Below are 16,185 nucleotides of genomic sequence, written 5' to 3'. Positions count from 1 at the left end.
TAATAGCAGCAAGAAGAAATTGAAAGAAAGATCCTTTGAAAGGTTCTGAACAAAGAAATAGCTCACACTATTGGCTGCCATATTTCTAAGCTATATACCTCAAAATACGATATTTAAGCTCATCAATGGATGGTCTTGTAATACAAGCTATTTTTCCACAGTCTTGACTGGACATACTGCACAAAAAGAATGAAGTCTGAAGCAAGTCTTAAAACACAGACACAGTCAGGAAATGGAAGATAATCCTTTCTTTTTGAAAAAAAAAAATGATGTGGTAGAAAAAACAGTATTATTGTTACAAATAAAAAAAAAAGGTGATAATTACTTTTTAACTAATTTTTAGTTGTTGGGATTTAGTAGCATGGCTGAGAATCATTTCATGCACAGCAGTATGATGGAATTGTGCCTAAGCTTTGTAGAATCTTTTGTCATTTTCTGTAAATGTCTTTCCATGTATGGTGCCAGTGTCTTACTTTGAAATCATTTACAAAGATAATAAACAAACAAACAAACAAACAAACAAGAAAAAAATCCCATGAAGTGACTCAGACTGAAAAGCCCTGAAAGTTCTTAACAAAGTTGCAGTGGCCAATGTTAACTCTGACTCAACATGCCAAAGAACAAGTTTCACAGAATCACGGAATGGTTGAGGTTGGAAGGAACCTCTAGAGACCATCCAGTCCAACCCCCCTGCTCCAGCAGGGACACGTAGAGCACGGGGCACAGGGCGGCATCCAGGCGGATTTGGAGACCTCCGGAGAAGGAGACTCCACAGCCTCCCTGGGCAGCCTGTGCCAGGGCTCTGTCACCCTCACAGGAAAGAAGTTCCTCCTCATATGGAGATGGAACTGCCTGTGTTTCAACTTATATCCATTGTCCCCTGTCCTATCACTGGTCACCACTGAGAAGAGCTTGGCCTCATCTTCTTTACATTCTCCCTTCAGGTATTTGTACATATTGGTCAGATCACCTCTCAACCTTCTCTTCTCCAGGCTAAACAGGCCCAGCTCGCTTAGTCTTTCCTCATACGATAGATGCTCCAGTCCCTTAATCATCTTTGTCGCTCTCTGCTGGACCCTCTCTAGAACCTCCACATCACCCTTGTAATGAGGAGCCCAGAACTGCACCCAATACTCCAGGTACGACCAGAGCTGAGGAGAGGGGCAGGATCCCCTCCCTCAACTCTCTGGCAACACTCCTCCTGATGCAGCCAGGATCCCATAGGCCTTCCTGGCCATGAGGGCACTGCTGCCTCATGGTTAATTTGGTGTCAACCAGGACAATGGTGGTGATCGGTGGTTCTGGGTGGTTTGATGTCAAGCATGTCAGGGAGCCACAGGCGCAGGGCTGCTCCACGGGGGAAAAGAAGATATGAGCCACAGGTCCCCACAGCACAGGCAGGTGCACCCCTCCCCAGCACCTGAGCACAGCTAAACTTGGGACAGGTTTCTTCAACCATCCAGGGATGCCAGAAAAAGCAGGGTGAAGACTCAGATCTGAGGTCAATCCAGGAAGACCACCACATAGTTTCACTGGCCTTGAAGAAAACTGATGAATCCTATTTTGACTTGTTACCTGGTATTACCTGATATGGTCATCCATATGTGTACAATAATATATAAAAGATCCCAATAATAAGAACCAAATAGAAAGTGATTGTCTGTGAATTTGGTATCACAAACAAGCATTTAGAACAGTCATTGCTTCGTGTTGTTCTCAGTAAGGGCTCAGAAGACATCCTCAGAGCACAGTCTCAGTCAAGTTCTCTGTAGAGCTTATATAGAAATGTATCAGCAGCTGTGAGTGTTCAGAAAAACCTACAATTTCTGCTATAGCTTGCTTAGAGAACATTTATCTGAATTAAGAATTTGGTCATATTTATCTCAAATGCAAGGTCTGAGTCAGCTGTTAGAGAGAGACAAGATAAAGGCAGCTCCATGAGACATCATGAGCCACAAATGTCCACAGAACAAACAGGGTAGCACCCTCACCAACCAAGGCATCATCCCACTGCACCCCAAGAAAGACTATTCGGTGACAGGGACATGATCCTTTGACAGTCCAGCGATCATCAGACAGGATGAGGTGACAAATCAGGTTCAAGTCAATCCAGGAAAGCAGTTAGAAGGTCAGGACAGCATATAGGCAAAATGTGCATGGTGGGGAGTCCCAGGTGAGGGCTGCTCAGGGCAGTGARGGTCTGTTGGCACACTGAGGACCCTGGCAAAGTAGGTAGGTTTGAAAAAGGCCACCTGCATTTTCTACATTCTCGTAAGGCTTTTTGTTTGGTGGCCAAAGTTACATCGCATTTCTTAAAGTGCTCACAGCAGCCTTTTCTTAGCTATGTCAATGGCTTCTCATGATAAAATACAGCTATAACACAGACCCAAAAATATCTTTTATATCACAGTTCCAAGAAGCTCTGACCTAAATAGAATTTCCTACTTCTCCTGTGACTGTTGATTTAGTTTATCCTAATCACTGTAAGTTGCTTAGAAAGAGACTGTCGCTTGTATGGGCTTTCACTCAAGAAACCTGATTGTCTTGCAAAATCAGCAAGAGCATCATATCTGCCTTCACCTAAATTCTGTCCATTCTCAGTTCTATCTATGAAATCCATTCTATGAGATCATATGGAGCCTAAATCATCACTTATTTCTTCCCAGAGATTAAATAGGAAGACTTAGAACAGAAATGTGCATGAGAGTCTTTGAAAGATTTAATATTCTGATAATGAATTTCTATACTACTTTAAGCATTGCCTAACTTAGAAACATGCTGTATGCATAACATTTACCAGTCTGCTCYGGTTGATAAAACTGAAGGAGGAGGGCTTAGGAAACCATATCAAATAGCTATCATAGGACAACAGCTCTGGAATAACCCACCAGTAGAATAGTGACCCTTAAATTCATTGCCAGAGCCCTGGTCAGGAGCCCTCCATACATCTGTGTTGATGGAGACATTTTAAGGGTATGGAATTTATCCTGCCACACATTTACTGAAACATGTTTGAGCAACAGTACCTGAATATCTACTCATTCAAGTTCACACAGTCCAGACCTTTTGGGGAGCCCTCTGGCTGGAAGTTGTTTGCCGTCTCATATTAGTTATATGTGGTACCTATACAATGAAATGAATAGTTCAGTTCTGACTAGCATGAACTTTTCCATGGCTAAACATTTTAAACTGCCCTCTTTACCTGCTTACACAACAGGGATGAAAAAGGAAGAGAGTATTTACAAATTTGAGGGTGCCAGAGCCCTGGAACAGGTTGCCCAGGGAGGCTGTGGAGTCTCCTTCTCTGGAGGTCTTCAAAACCCGTCTGGATGCCRCCCWGTGCCACATGCTCTGGGTGTCCCTGCTGGAGCAGGGGGTTAGACTAGATGATCTCCAGAGGTCCCTTCCAACCTTGAACATTCTGCGATTCTGTGAAATTCACCCTATGGTGGTTCATCATCCCCTAGCATAAAATCAGCTGATCTAGCCACTTTGGGCTTTTCCTRCAAAAGCCTGCACTTCTTTACTGACTGAAGAGGGAGTTTATGGAAAATATTTTCAGATCAATTCTTACAAGCATACAGTAAATGTATCAAGACTTTGCTGGTACAATTCTTATGTATGTATGGAAGTATGGATGTGTGGATACACACACACACACACACACACGTATATATATGTAAATATGGATATATGTATGCATGTAAAGTTATATGTTATGGGCCAGAGTCTTTGCCAAGGAGTTGGGCCACCCCATGATTATTTCACTTTATTAATCTGTTTTAAATTGAATCTTAGTATAAGCCACTATCTGGTAGGCACAGGTGACTATAAGTCACTTTTTAAGATGTACGGAGCCCTGGCAGCTGATCCTGATATACTGACAGTATGTGTCAGTATGAAAAACACATTATGTTATGACTAAATCAAATGTGATCTAGCTTGATCATCTTCCCTTTATTTAGAATTTCAGATTTCACGATCAGACCATGGAATATGAGGAAGAAGGACAGACTGGAGCAAAAGGAATAATAATAAAAAAAACACAGCACAGCCTTCTGCCATTGATTCACTTCTATCAATGTGATTGTTGCACAGTAGGGTRGCGTATGGGCATGGCTGTTGAAATATGGAATTGATTCTCTAGTTATTTGTAGATATGTCAGATTTACTGAAATGCTTGCAGTCTTTTAGGATTTGGTGAAAAATACTGAAAGTTTTGGACCTACAGATGAAACATTATCTGCTTAATAACTTTTTTTAGGATTATGAACATCTCATTTTGGGTATTTTCAAAAATATTTGGGGTGTCACCAGTTGCACTAGTGCTGGATCTTATGTCATTCTTCCCTTTCTCAAAGGAGAAATGTATACTATGGAAGTTTATCAGTATTAACTCATTGCAGCTTTCTGCAACAACACTTGCAATCTGCTGTGTTCTGGGCCAACAGCTCCTGCATTTCAATTCATTGCTAAGAAAAAATTGGGGCTTAAAAAGTGCACGTAAAATGATCATATTATTTGATGATTGATATTAAGATATAGGCAATATATAATTTTAAAATGCTTACCTTGAATTCCACTCCACTATTTTACTTTGAATAGATATTTTTGATCTGGAATTATATTTGAAGCTACAGCTATGGAAGTCTGAAATAACAATATTTGAAAACATCTCACATGAATGTCTTTATAAAGACTGAAATAATCAGTAGTGCACCTGACATCATGGTACTAGACYTTTCTAAAACATAAATCTTCTAGCAAGCATAATATAACACAATTTACCAGCCTGAATCTAATGCATATGCTTTTCAGACCATACTGCATGCTATGGTTCAGGCAGACAGTTCACAAATCAGTTCTCCTACAGGTACTAATTCGTTTTTGGCAAAAGCAAAAAGTGTATTTTTTTTATTTGCTATTTTTATTAAGCATTATATAGATTGCAGCAAGCACAGTGCACTGAGATAACTTAGTAGAACTGTCCTGCTCTGCCTTGCCTAATCCATGCTTACAAAACAAATTTCCCTCCTACAGATGAGTTAAGAAATAATGAAGTTATCTCTGTATATTGTCATATTCCACTTAAATAAAATACAGCAAATAGGCCTGTGGAAAACCAGTCACAGGAAGTGACAGATAATTCCAGTYAGTTTAAATTGCCCCCATTAGCACATAACTACTTCTATTATRTATTCTTCCCAAGGCAATCAATCAAATTCACACCTTTAACTGGATTTTACAGAATCCAGTCAGATGAATATATATACACATATGTAYATACAGAGAGAGAAAGCAGAGAKAATGAAAACTCATCCTACTTAGTAGTTTCAGTACCTCAGGGCTGAATTTTGTTCTGTGGGTCGAGGCCATTTAAAACTTGAAAACAGCATTTTTACTTCTCTTCAGTGATTATGCAATCTAATAATCCAAGCTTGCTGTGCTGCTGCATCTACCTCCAGCTACCATCCGTAAACAGTTTGATAGCACAGTGAATCATTCTCTTTTCTACAGGAAAGACACAAAATGAAAAACCACACTGTAAGTAACCAAAGGGTGGCAACTACAGTGGCTGTTTCTAAAAAATGAATATACTAGGATTATTTCTGGACTTTATACAATAGAGAAGATTTAGAAGATCACCTAAGATAAATCAGTCTGAAACAAATACAGCTAAGTTTCAAAATAAAAAGAGCCCTTTTTTTTGTTTGTTTGTTTTTTCGGAGGAGAAGAAGAACGGAAGGAATGGAAATTGTATTAGCATTTTATTTAAAGTAACTTCATGCATTCATTGTCACAAGTGACTATTAAAGGCAAAAGCATAGTGCAGAATGAACAGTGAAACAAGTATACAGATATCGTGCACAGTAAGGAAAATTCTATCCTCCTGCAAAAAAAGTAATCTGTATTAAGGAAGGAATACAAAACTTAGTATCTGCTGTATACAGCCCAGTTAAATATGTTTATGAATACATACATAGATACATTGCATGTATATTTATGAATATAGGAATATACATAAATAAGTAACAAGGGCTCCCTCTAGTGAACGTTTAAGAGAGTCAATGTTGTAGTTGTGACTTCTAAAGACACAAAGAGACAAAATTGGTATGTAAACGTACATACATTTCTACGTAAATCCGCCTGCCTTCTGTTGAAGCTGATAAAAAGGACATGGGCTTTTAGACACGCAGGGTAATTTTTTCTTCAGGTGTGTAGGACAATATATTTGTTAGAGTTGGGGAGTGGGAATGTCCTAAAGTGAAAAACAGGTTTAATGCACTGTTGTGCTTGGATACTATCACTTACTGATGTTTGCTTGGCAGTTCATCCTTCCCCTTCCTGCTGTGTGTGACACCCTTGCTTCACTGCCTTGTACACTCTGAAGCCWAAAGGGGCCATTTCACTTAGCCATCTCAACACAGTTTGTAAAAGAAACGAGCAGAAAATACACATCTGCCCAATCATAACAGTGCGAAAAGGAAGTTCTCCCTTGCCACGTGGCACTGCTGGTGCTTAATTGATTTTATCATTTATATCTTTTTACATTTGYGCACATTTCAACTGTTTCCTCTTGTCCATAGCCTTTACAATATTACTAAAGTGTTGTGTGGTGGCCGCAGATTCTGACTGCACACAAATACTTAACTAAACCATGGAATTAACATTTCTACATAAGAAATCAGAGGCGGGCTGACGGTTGGCAGCACGTGACGTACAATAACACYTCTACACCCGCAGTGTGGGCTCACGGGGACTGCTGGCTTGGTGGCGACTTCCCGTGTTGGGTGTTTTGACACCCCACAAGAGTCATTCGGAGTCAGTATTTCCACACCGCGGTTATCACCTGTCTGCTGCCACAGGTGACTGCGGTGGCTGCCTCCCTCTCAGCTCGTGGGAGCTGATCCAGGGTGGCATCGGGGGGCCTGCTCCGCACGCAGCGCCAGGAGCGCCAAGGTGCTGCGGAGAGAGCGGGTGGGAAGCAGGAAGGACCTGTATCCAGCAGGAAACCAAGGCGGGTTGGGGGGCATCCCAGTGTTGAGACTGGGGTCGAGAGGCTATGGTAAAGTTGGAGGGTGGTGATGGAGGGAAAGGAGGGAAGGCTGGAGGGTGGTGAAGGAGGCCGGATTCTCCCGAGCTGCCCCACTTAGGCTGGAAGCCGCTGCATCCCTCGCTTGCCGTGAAGTGCGGGCAGCCCCCCGCAAAGCGACAGCAAAACAGCAGTGGGAAGCTTGGATATGCTGTATTATTTCTAAAATAGTATGTCTGTAATGTAAGATCTTCTAAGTTTCCTGTATTTCGGGTTCTGCTGGCCTGCCGACTACTTCATTGCTGTGTTGTGCAGAACAGACACGARGAACGGACAAGCACAAGGCAGGTTGATTTGAAAAACGGCACCTATGCTTAYACAACTAAATGCTGCCTCGTTGATGCGTGGGGTTTTTTACTGATGGGGCTTTGGGTCACTTTTCCAGGAAAGCGCAGACTATTGGAAACGCGCAGCGGCGCAAGCCTATTTCCCGCGGTGGACGGCGTCCCCACAGGCCCCAGCGCAGCGCTCGGCGCCGCCGTGCCGCCCGCTCGCGCGCGGTGCAGCCCTTTCCCAGAAACTGCGGTTTCCCCCGGAAAAGCCCCGTCTTAAACACACRTAGAGCGAGCGCGGACGGCAGCCGCGCACTGCGCATGCGCGCCGCGCCCGCCGCGCCGCCAGGTGCCGCCCGCGCCCGCCGCGGCGCTACCATAGAGAGCGGCGGCGCGGGGCAAGGACGCTCCCGGAAGCGGAAGCGGGCCCAGCGGCGCGGGGCAGGGGAGCCGGTGTGCGGCCGTTGGCCGTGGGCCTCGTCGTGGTGCGTCCCGCGCGGGGCTCGGGCGGCCCCGCCGGCCCTCGGGAGGCTCCGCGGGCCCCGGGACCCGGCGAGGGGCGCGGCCGGACCCCTCGGTGGCTCCCGGCGTCGCTCCGCGGGGCCTGGAGGGCCCCGAGCTTCGCGGCGCGGCGGGGAGCGTGTGGAATAGGCTGGGATAGGCAGGAATAAGCGGTGTCTTCTCTCCCTGCAGGCAGCTGGCAAGTCCCAGTGCTGAGCGGAGCACCGAGGCCGCGCGGGGCCGAGCAGGCTGCGAGGCCGTGCGACACCGTCCCTGCCGCGCCGGCCTCCTGCGCGGAGCGAGCTGCCTCGGAGCCGTCGCCTGCCAGCCCCGCTCGCTCGTGGGCTCTCCTCAGCTTCGTGTGATTTTTATTGTTCTTGTTTCGTGTTTCCTGAGGGCCTACTGAGATTTAATTATTCATGGGCTCAGATGGTTATAAAGTAACTTAAGATGCTCCTGCTCCCCAGTTTTAACTCCCTGATTGACTTTTATTGCAGGAGGCTTTGCTTTTACTCAGTAATGGTTAAATGTCCAAGGAATTCAGTTCTTTATGGATGAATACTGTTTTGTTTGACACTTATGTGACATAAGGCCTGCATCTTAAATTTTGCGTCTTCATTCTTTTAACCCTATGTTTTTCTGTGTTATGGCTGCTGCAACGATAGTTCACGATACGTCGGAAGCTGTCGAGCTCTGTGCTCCGTGTGGGTTGTACCTCAAGCCCATCACAAAAATGACCATCAGCGTGGCGCTTCCTCAGCTGAAGCAACCAGGAAAATCCATTTCGAACTGGGAGGTGATGGAAAGACTGAAAGGGATGGTGCAAACGCACCAGTTTTCCACCTTGCGTATTTCTAAAAGCACGATGGATTTCATCCGGTTTGAAGGGGAGGTGGAAAACAAAAGTTTGGTGAAGTCTTTTCTGGCGTGCCTCGATGGCAAAACAATAAAACTGAGTGGCTTCTCTGACATTTTAAAAGTCCGTGCTGCAGAATATAAGATTGACTTTCCTACCAGACACGACTGGGACTCGTTCTTTCGTGATGCAAAAGATATGAACGAAACTTTGCCAGGGGAGAGACCAGATACTATTCACTTGGAGGGCTTGCCTTGCAAGTGGTTTGCAGCGAAGGATTCCGGCTCAGAAAAGCCCAGCGAAGAAATTCTTATAAAAGTCTTCAGCAAATTTGGAGAGATACGTAATGTGGACATACCTATGCTGGACCCTTACAGAGAAGAAATGACTGGCAGAAATTTCCACACGTTCAGTTTTGGAGGCCACTTAAACTTTGAAGCTTACGTTCAGTACGGGGAGTACGCGGGTTTCATCAAGGCCATGAACGCCCTGCGAGGGATGAAGCTGATGTACAAAGGTGACGATGGCAAAGCAGTGGCTTGCAACATAAAGGTGAGAACTGCAGCCTCTTGAGGGATAACTCGTGTTGAAGAAAAGATACAGCTCACGGCCTGTGGAACAGCCACAATAAAATGCCGAAAGGAGATTGATAGAAAAAAGAAAAATGTGTGCTGTATTAGACATAAAATGGGTGGGTTTGTTTTTTTTGTTGTTGTTGTTTTTCTCTGGAAGCGTTCTGCCCAGTGGAGGGTGAAAATATACGAACATGACTTACTAAATTACATGATTAGTGGGTTTTGAAAACTAATATGTGTCTGTCAGTATTGTCATTTCACTAAAAACTTAAATTCTGAGCAAGTTCAGGTGTGTTTTGCTAGAAGGCTGACTGAAGTGAGTTTTTCCTTTTGTGCAAAATACAAGTGGAAGCTCTGTGGGAGAAAATCACAGCCTCCTGTGTTGTCATTGAGGTCAACAAGACACGTGTCAACATCCTCACGTTTAATAGGCCGTGGTGTCTAAGACCTGTGGGAGATGTCATWAATCATGATTGCTCTGCTTCTTGTGAAGACAAAACCTAAATCACACGTTGAAGTGTAGCAGTTTCCTGTGAATCCAGTTTGTTGAATTCATAATACTTAGATACCTGTTTAATACTTATATACCCAGGTCTCCAGTTCTTCTCTTTTTCATGTAATCCCATTGTCTTAGAAAGCAGAACTATGACAGGAGAGTACAACACGGTCTCTTTTGATGTAATGTATATAAAAGTATGGCCTACAGAAGACTTGCTCTGGCATGCTTGGAAATTGTCCACCCAGTTACATATCAGTTGAGTGAAATGTTGCTTACTTATTTCAGGGGGCTTAGTAGTCATTCATCAAATCAGAAATCAGGAAGTGTTTTTCAGGAAAAAGCTTGACTATTCTTTTTTTCTTTATAATATGTTAACATACAAGTATTTTTTCTATTAAGTTTTATATTATGATAACATTATATAAAATTATAAGTTTTATATTATTAAGTGTAAGAAAATAATCTTCTATCTTGCTACAAAGCTTGTCACTTGGGCATAGAAACTCTTTATGCCTCAACTTTGTTCTTTTCAAGGAGATGTAAAATTTAGGCTATCACTTGCATGCTSTGGATCAGGGTTCCCCAGATGAGTTTGCCTGTGCAGGAGGAATGTCCTCCTGGCAGCTGCCTTGGGAATTGATACGATAGGGAGGGAARTGTTTGTGACAACACTGTCAGGACAGATCTGTTTCATGCAAGGTTACAACACTGTGTGACCCTTCCAACTCTGCTCTCTCTGTTGRTCCTTACACCTCTTAGTGGAACGTCTTTTTAGGTACAGTCTGAGTTAATTAAGCTGTAGAATATACACTCCTAGTGCTGCAGACTGTAGTTCATATATTCCACTGGTTTGGGTCTTGYGGGCCTATGGATCCCTGCCTGCCTGCACATAGGTGGTATCCACATCTCGTATGGGGAACCAGGGCACAGGGAGTGAGCTGGGTGCTGTGATCCAGTATGGCCAGACTGGGCCAGGGAGCACCCTTAGGTTCTGGAAGCCCAGCTTCTATTTCTGATAGTACAGTGTCCTGTGGCTTGGATACCTTTCTACTAGATAAAAATACAGTTGTTGTATTGCTTTTATTTTTATTTGATTTTGCCAACTGACCATGGCTTTAAATTCTGCTCTCTGAAGGTTTCTTTTGATTCAACAAAACACCTGAGCGATGCTTCAATCAAGAAGCGTCAGCTTGAAAGGCAAAAGCTTCAAGAGCTTGAACAACAGAGAGAAGAACAAAAACGTAAAGAGAAAGAAGCTGAGGAAAAACAGAAAGAGGAAGAAAGGTAATTATTGCTTACTGCTATTTGATTTTTTTTTTAATAAAAATAAAGCATACTTTCTTAATGATGCTATAAATACTACGTAAGTATGGACATTGTAGTGTGAGGTTTTTTTTTTCAAAAGAAGTTTTCATCTTTAAACCTTTCTGAAAGCCCATGTTACAAAGCTCCAATTGTAGCAAGCAAATAAAGATGGCAATATTTGAATAATCTGGTGTTAGGTGGAATGCAAATATTGCAGATCTGCAAACAGTGAGATAACCAAGTTTTTATAATTACCTTTCACAATTTTAATTTATAAGTGAAAATCACAGTTGTCTTTGAGGATAGATCCCTTTATCTTACTTGTCCTAGTAGAAAATATATTTAATTTTAAAAAGTATGATTTCATTGAAATAAAGAGAAAGTCTAGGTCATGTATTGTCTGATTCAGAAATGCTTTTTAATTAAGTTTAGTATCAGAAGTCAGAATTTGAATTCTCAAAAATTACTTGTTATGTATTCTACATATTTTCTTATAAATGCACTTGTGTCTAACAGCTGTGGACTTGTTTTCTGTGTTTTCTAGTAGTTCCATGCAAAGTGACCTACTGTCCTAGTGACTTTTTGAGTGTTAGAGTAAAATGAGTAATTTKGGAAAAGATATTTCTGAACAGTTTTAAAACTCGTTTAGTTTGTCTTGTTAAAGGTGGTGGCTAATATCTCCATTTTTATATCACCATTTATGCAGAAAGTAGTTTGAAAAGGGAAAAAAAAAAGGGGGGAGCCTGGGGAGAAGACACTTGTTCATTTCCTCAGAATAATCAGAATGTCGCTTTTTTCACTCTATGCAAGATAGAAGCTCATAATTCATATTCTACTTTCTTACTATGTGGCAAATAGATCATGAAATTGCTGCTTACCACTGCTTCTGGGTCACATTAGCAAATCAAAGGTTTGTGGGGATTTTTGTTGGCTAGTGACTGTGGTACTTTGCTAATTTACATATAAATATGGCTTGGCTGTTGGCAATTTACAGAAAACAAACTTCACTGTCCTGGTGATAAAAGTCTTACAAGCGTATTGCTTCTGCAAATTAGAATATGATTATAATAGATTAATTAATTTTTCTTTTTCTAAAGTGAGGTCAGTAATGTTAGTACTGAGTTTTCAGCTCTCAAGGCTGAAGTCTTTTATACTGGGGAAAGTTGTGTGCGGGTAGCAGCAGCACARGCTTCCATGCGCTGTACCATCATGTGCTCCTGCCTCACCTGGAGGGGCTAAGAGCAAGGATGAGAGAGGAATTCAGATCCAGTGCCTTGGCTGGTCTGGATTTCTGAGGCTGCAGGACTATAAACTGCAGTGGTCGAAAGCTTCACTGCTCGAAAGCTTCACTGCTTGGAAGCTGTTGTATCCCTGAGCTCGGTTCCGCAACACTTGCTGAAGTGAAGCATTTAACTGAGTGAGAACAGAGTGATCCTTTTGATGAAAATATGTCAGGGTTTACCAGACTTAAACAAGCTGTAAACAAGTTTACTTAAAAAGAAAACCTTTTTGTCTATAGATGAAATTCTAAGAGCTGGAAAATTACATAACAGATCTGAAGAAAATRTGCGTTGTAAATGGAAAGTAGAAAATGATGCACTAGTTCTATTAATAAGTGACTTACTAGACTGGTCTTATAAAATCCATTTGCTTGTAACATTTATGTTTCTCTAGGAGAACAACGGGATATAAGCACTTTTTATACAAGGTAGCTTTAAGAAAAGTTATGCAAATATGCAGATGTTGAAAGACAGATGCTCAGGGCATGAATTTGAATGGAATAAATTGTTTCAGGTGTTATATGGTGTCCAGTTGCCCTGATTTGTACAAACTCTCATTGCTTAGGTTTTAGATATTTAACATTTCTGGCAAATGTGGTGTTAATCTTTGTATTGAAGCAAAATTATTTTCTCAATAATGTTATTTAGTTTATCACTGTATTTATGTTCAATTGGACATCTTAAACTGCATTGTTATTAGGACTAAATATTATTAGAACTTGTTTCATCCTACCCTGATCTTAAAAGTAAATAAATAAATAAATGCTCTTTTGCTTAAGCACCTCTTTTGTTTTACTGACTGAGATAAACATCACCCCACATTAGTTTATTTTTAATTTTACCCTTGATGAATGATTCCGCAGCTGCCCGGTGCATTACTATGGTCTAATCGGTTGAAGGAAAAGAAAAAGAGATTATTTTTTAGCTGKGTTTCATGTTTGGGTTATTACTTCTTTTTAAATATTGTCAGGCTGACAATTTTTATTTCAATGTCATATGTAGTTGTTAAAAAATAACAATCTTTTTTTTAGGAAGCAAAGAGAGCTTGAAGAGTATGAGAAAGAGAAAAAAAGAGAAGAAAAGTTGCGCAAGAGAGAGCAGAAACAGAAAGATCGTGAAGTTAGAAGAAACAAAAAGCAGCTTGAAAAAATACAAGCTGAAGAGCAGAAAAAACTGCAGGAGAAGATCAAGCTGGAAGAAAGGAAGCTCCTGTTAGCTCAGAGAAATCTGCAGTCCATTAGACTAATTGCAGAACTGCTAAGCAGGGCAAAGGTAACTTCAATGTTTATTTCAGAAGCTAATGAAGAACTGCACAGAATAAAGCCTTTACTCACTTGGAGGAGGAGCAGGGAGAGTGTTATTCATTAAAAAGCAGATTTAGTATCTTCTAATTGCTGTTTCTTAGACCACAGATTCAAAGCTCTACAGTGAAACAGTGTTTCTCCATTTGTAAAAGATGCATAGGTACATAAATAGACGAGTGAATTTGAACCTGTAGTCCTGAATAATGTTTTTCAGCATGTAAACTAATTGTCAGGCTTGTTCTTAAGACCAGAGTAAGAATGCGTAAACATGATAGAGTGAATTAAACACGGATGGTAATATATAAAACTCCCAGTTCCTAATTTAAGTCTTGATAGTCTTTCCCTTGTGGCAGTTCCATTAACTACTCTTTTCAAGTAGAATGAAGTTTCATTAGTTGGTGTTTCAAAATATGCAAAGCATACACTTTTCTCTACACAAAATACTGCCAGCTAAGACTTTGAACGTTACAGTCTTTTCTCTACTGGAATTTCTGTTAGTTTTCACTAAAACAGAATAATTTGCTTTTGACTTCCAAGTCATATTGGGGTAGTGTAATGCATGTCAGGTATTTTCTGTAGTAATGTGAAAGATGGTAGCAAAAGACAGCTGCAATCCTGCATGCCGGTGTATCTCAAAAATAGTTTTGAATTCAAGCTCATGGTGCTGTATGCTCAGTTATATGCAGGGAGAGGAGAGAAATACTCTGCAGCTGTTTTAACTTTCCAGCTGTAAAAGAGASCTGTTGATAAAAGTCATGTGTTTCATTAACAGATTAGTTTTGACGATTCCACTTGGTCAATTTTACTGGGACAGATTAAAAAAACCCTTTTTTTTTTAGCATCGTGACTTTCTAAAGTGGTTAACAAAATGAAAACCAATTTCTGTACAATATACATATATTGAATTGTTACTTTCTAAGATCATGCTACAGAGTGGTCTGTGAATCCCAGGTTGCTGAGCTTTAAGAGAAATTAATGTTTTAAATTTGACTAAAGTCTTCAAGTRTTGACTCAGAGAAATGTATTTCAGTACTTCAATGACACATATTCTAGCTTGTCTGTTATACTTGTCAGATAAAACTTACAGCTCCTTAATCTTTGTATTGTGAAACTGCTGAGAAAATTGAACACTTACAAGCTGTTGTGAATTAGTGTTTCATCTTACAACTGTTTTTTTTTTTTTCTTGGAGAGCAAGGGGATTTTGCGTCTGAAGTTTTTTATGTAAGTTTTTATTTTCTTGACAGATTAGTGCTGGTACAACTGTCRAAGAAATAGTAGGTTTATAGAGACTTATTTACTCTCATCTTCCTTTTGACTATCTTTCAGTCAGTAAAGCTTTTGGAGCAGGAACAAAATGAAGAAAAGATCCGTCTTCAGCAGTTGGAGGAGAGACGAAAACTACAGGAGGCTGAGCTTAGACGTGTGGAAGAGGAGAAAGAGAGAGCACTGGGACTGCAGAGAAAAGAAAAGGAACTGAGAGAGAAACTACTAAACAATCTTCTGAGCAAGAAAATGGATGCAGCCCTTCAAAACAAAGAGGAAACAGAAGCATCTCAGTCTGGTATACTAAAAACTGCTGGTGTTGTTCCCCACACTGTGTCGTCCAGCTACATCACTTCTACCTCGGGACAAGCCGTTGAAGGGAAGCCAGCTCCAGGCTGTCAGAAGAAGGCAGTATCCCCCGAGAAAATAAATACTCAGTGCAAGTACTTGAATGGCAATGCTGACGACAGAGGTCAYGTCAAAGAAGGCCAGAAACTTCACACCACAGACTCTGAGAGGTGTTCGGAGAAAAGAAGYTCAGGAGGGCTCTCGTGTGTTCCTGCCAACAACCAGCAGCACAAGAGCGTCTCTGGCTACAACCAGAATCCCTGCARGAAGGACTCGCGCTGCGAGCAGGGCAAACGTAGCACGGAGTCGCGGAGGAGAAAGAGCCGTTCGTGTAGCAGCGAGAACACTGATGAGAGTAAGGGTAGAAGAGAGAGGAGCAGGCACAGAAGAGACACAAGTTATCAGGATGAAAAGCGCAGGAGAGACAGGAGGTTTTATAGACGCTCTAGCAGAAGTTACAGCCCTCGCCGAAGCTACAGCCCTCGCCGGAGAAGCGCCAGCCCCAGGCGTTCCCGTTACAGAAGGTCTCGCAGTCGGGAGCGTAGGAGGGACAGAAGAGAGAGGAGTCGCAGTCGCCGGAGTGTGAGCAAGAAGCGAAGGTACCGGAGTTGATTCCTGAGCGAGCAGAGGAGTCCCTGGAGTGGGTAGYAGAGCCCTCGGCTGTTTGGAAAGGCTGTGGTTGGACTTAAGGGCCAGAAAGATGTAAAACAGACCTCATTGGTGTGACTGCTATAGAAAACATCTGTTTCAACCAGTGTCTAACTTGCATCTGGTTCCTGAAACCAAGAAAATAGATGCCTGATTTTGTTGAAGATTCTTTGTGCTTTGTTGTCCCTTTCTAGTTTTTTTCCCATAATGTAGGTGTAGCTATCTGTGCTTGATTGAGTT

General features: G+C 41.8%; 1 protein-coding gene across 1 annotated transcript; it reads left to right on the top strand.

Moving 5' to 3' along the window:
* The first annotated feature begins 8,239 nt into the window (after positions 1 to 8,239).
* AKAP17A (A-kinase anchoring protein 17A) lies at positions 8,240 to 15,945 on the top strand. The gene is given in 4 exon segments (XM_026035364.1): positions 8,240 to 9,274; positions 10,932 to 11,080; positions 13,413 to 13,653; positions 15,013 to 15,945. Coding segments are annotated over 4 exon segments (2,100 nt in total). The 5' UTR covers positions 8,240 to 8,497.
* Positions 15,946 to 16,185: the final 240 nt, after the last annotated feature.

The sequence above is a fragment of the Nothoprocta perdicaria genome, unplaced genomic scaffold (genome assembly GCF_003342845.1).
Source record: "Nothoprocta perdicaria isolate Ctin4 unplaced genomic scaffold, notPer1 scaffold_159, whole genome shotgun sequence".
In the NCBI taxonomy this organism is placed as follows: Eukaryota; Metazoa; Chordata; class Aves; order Tinamiformes; family Tinamidae; genus Nothoprocta; species Nothoprocta perdicaria.
This window is presented reverse-complemented; position numbering and strand designations above follow the sequence as displayed.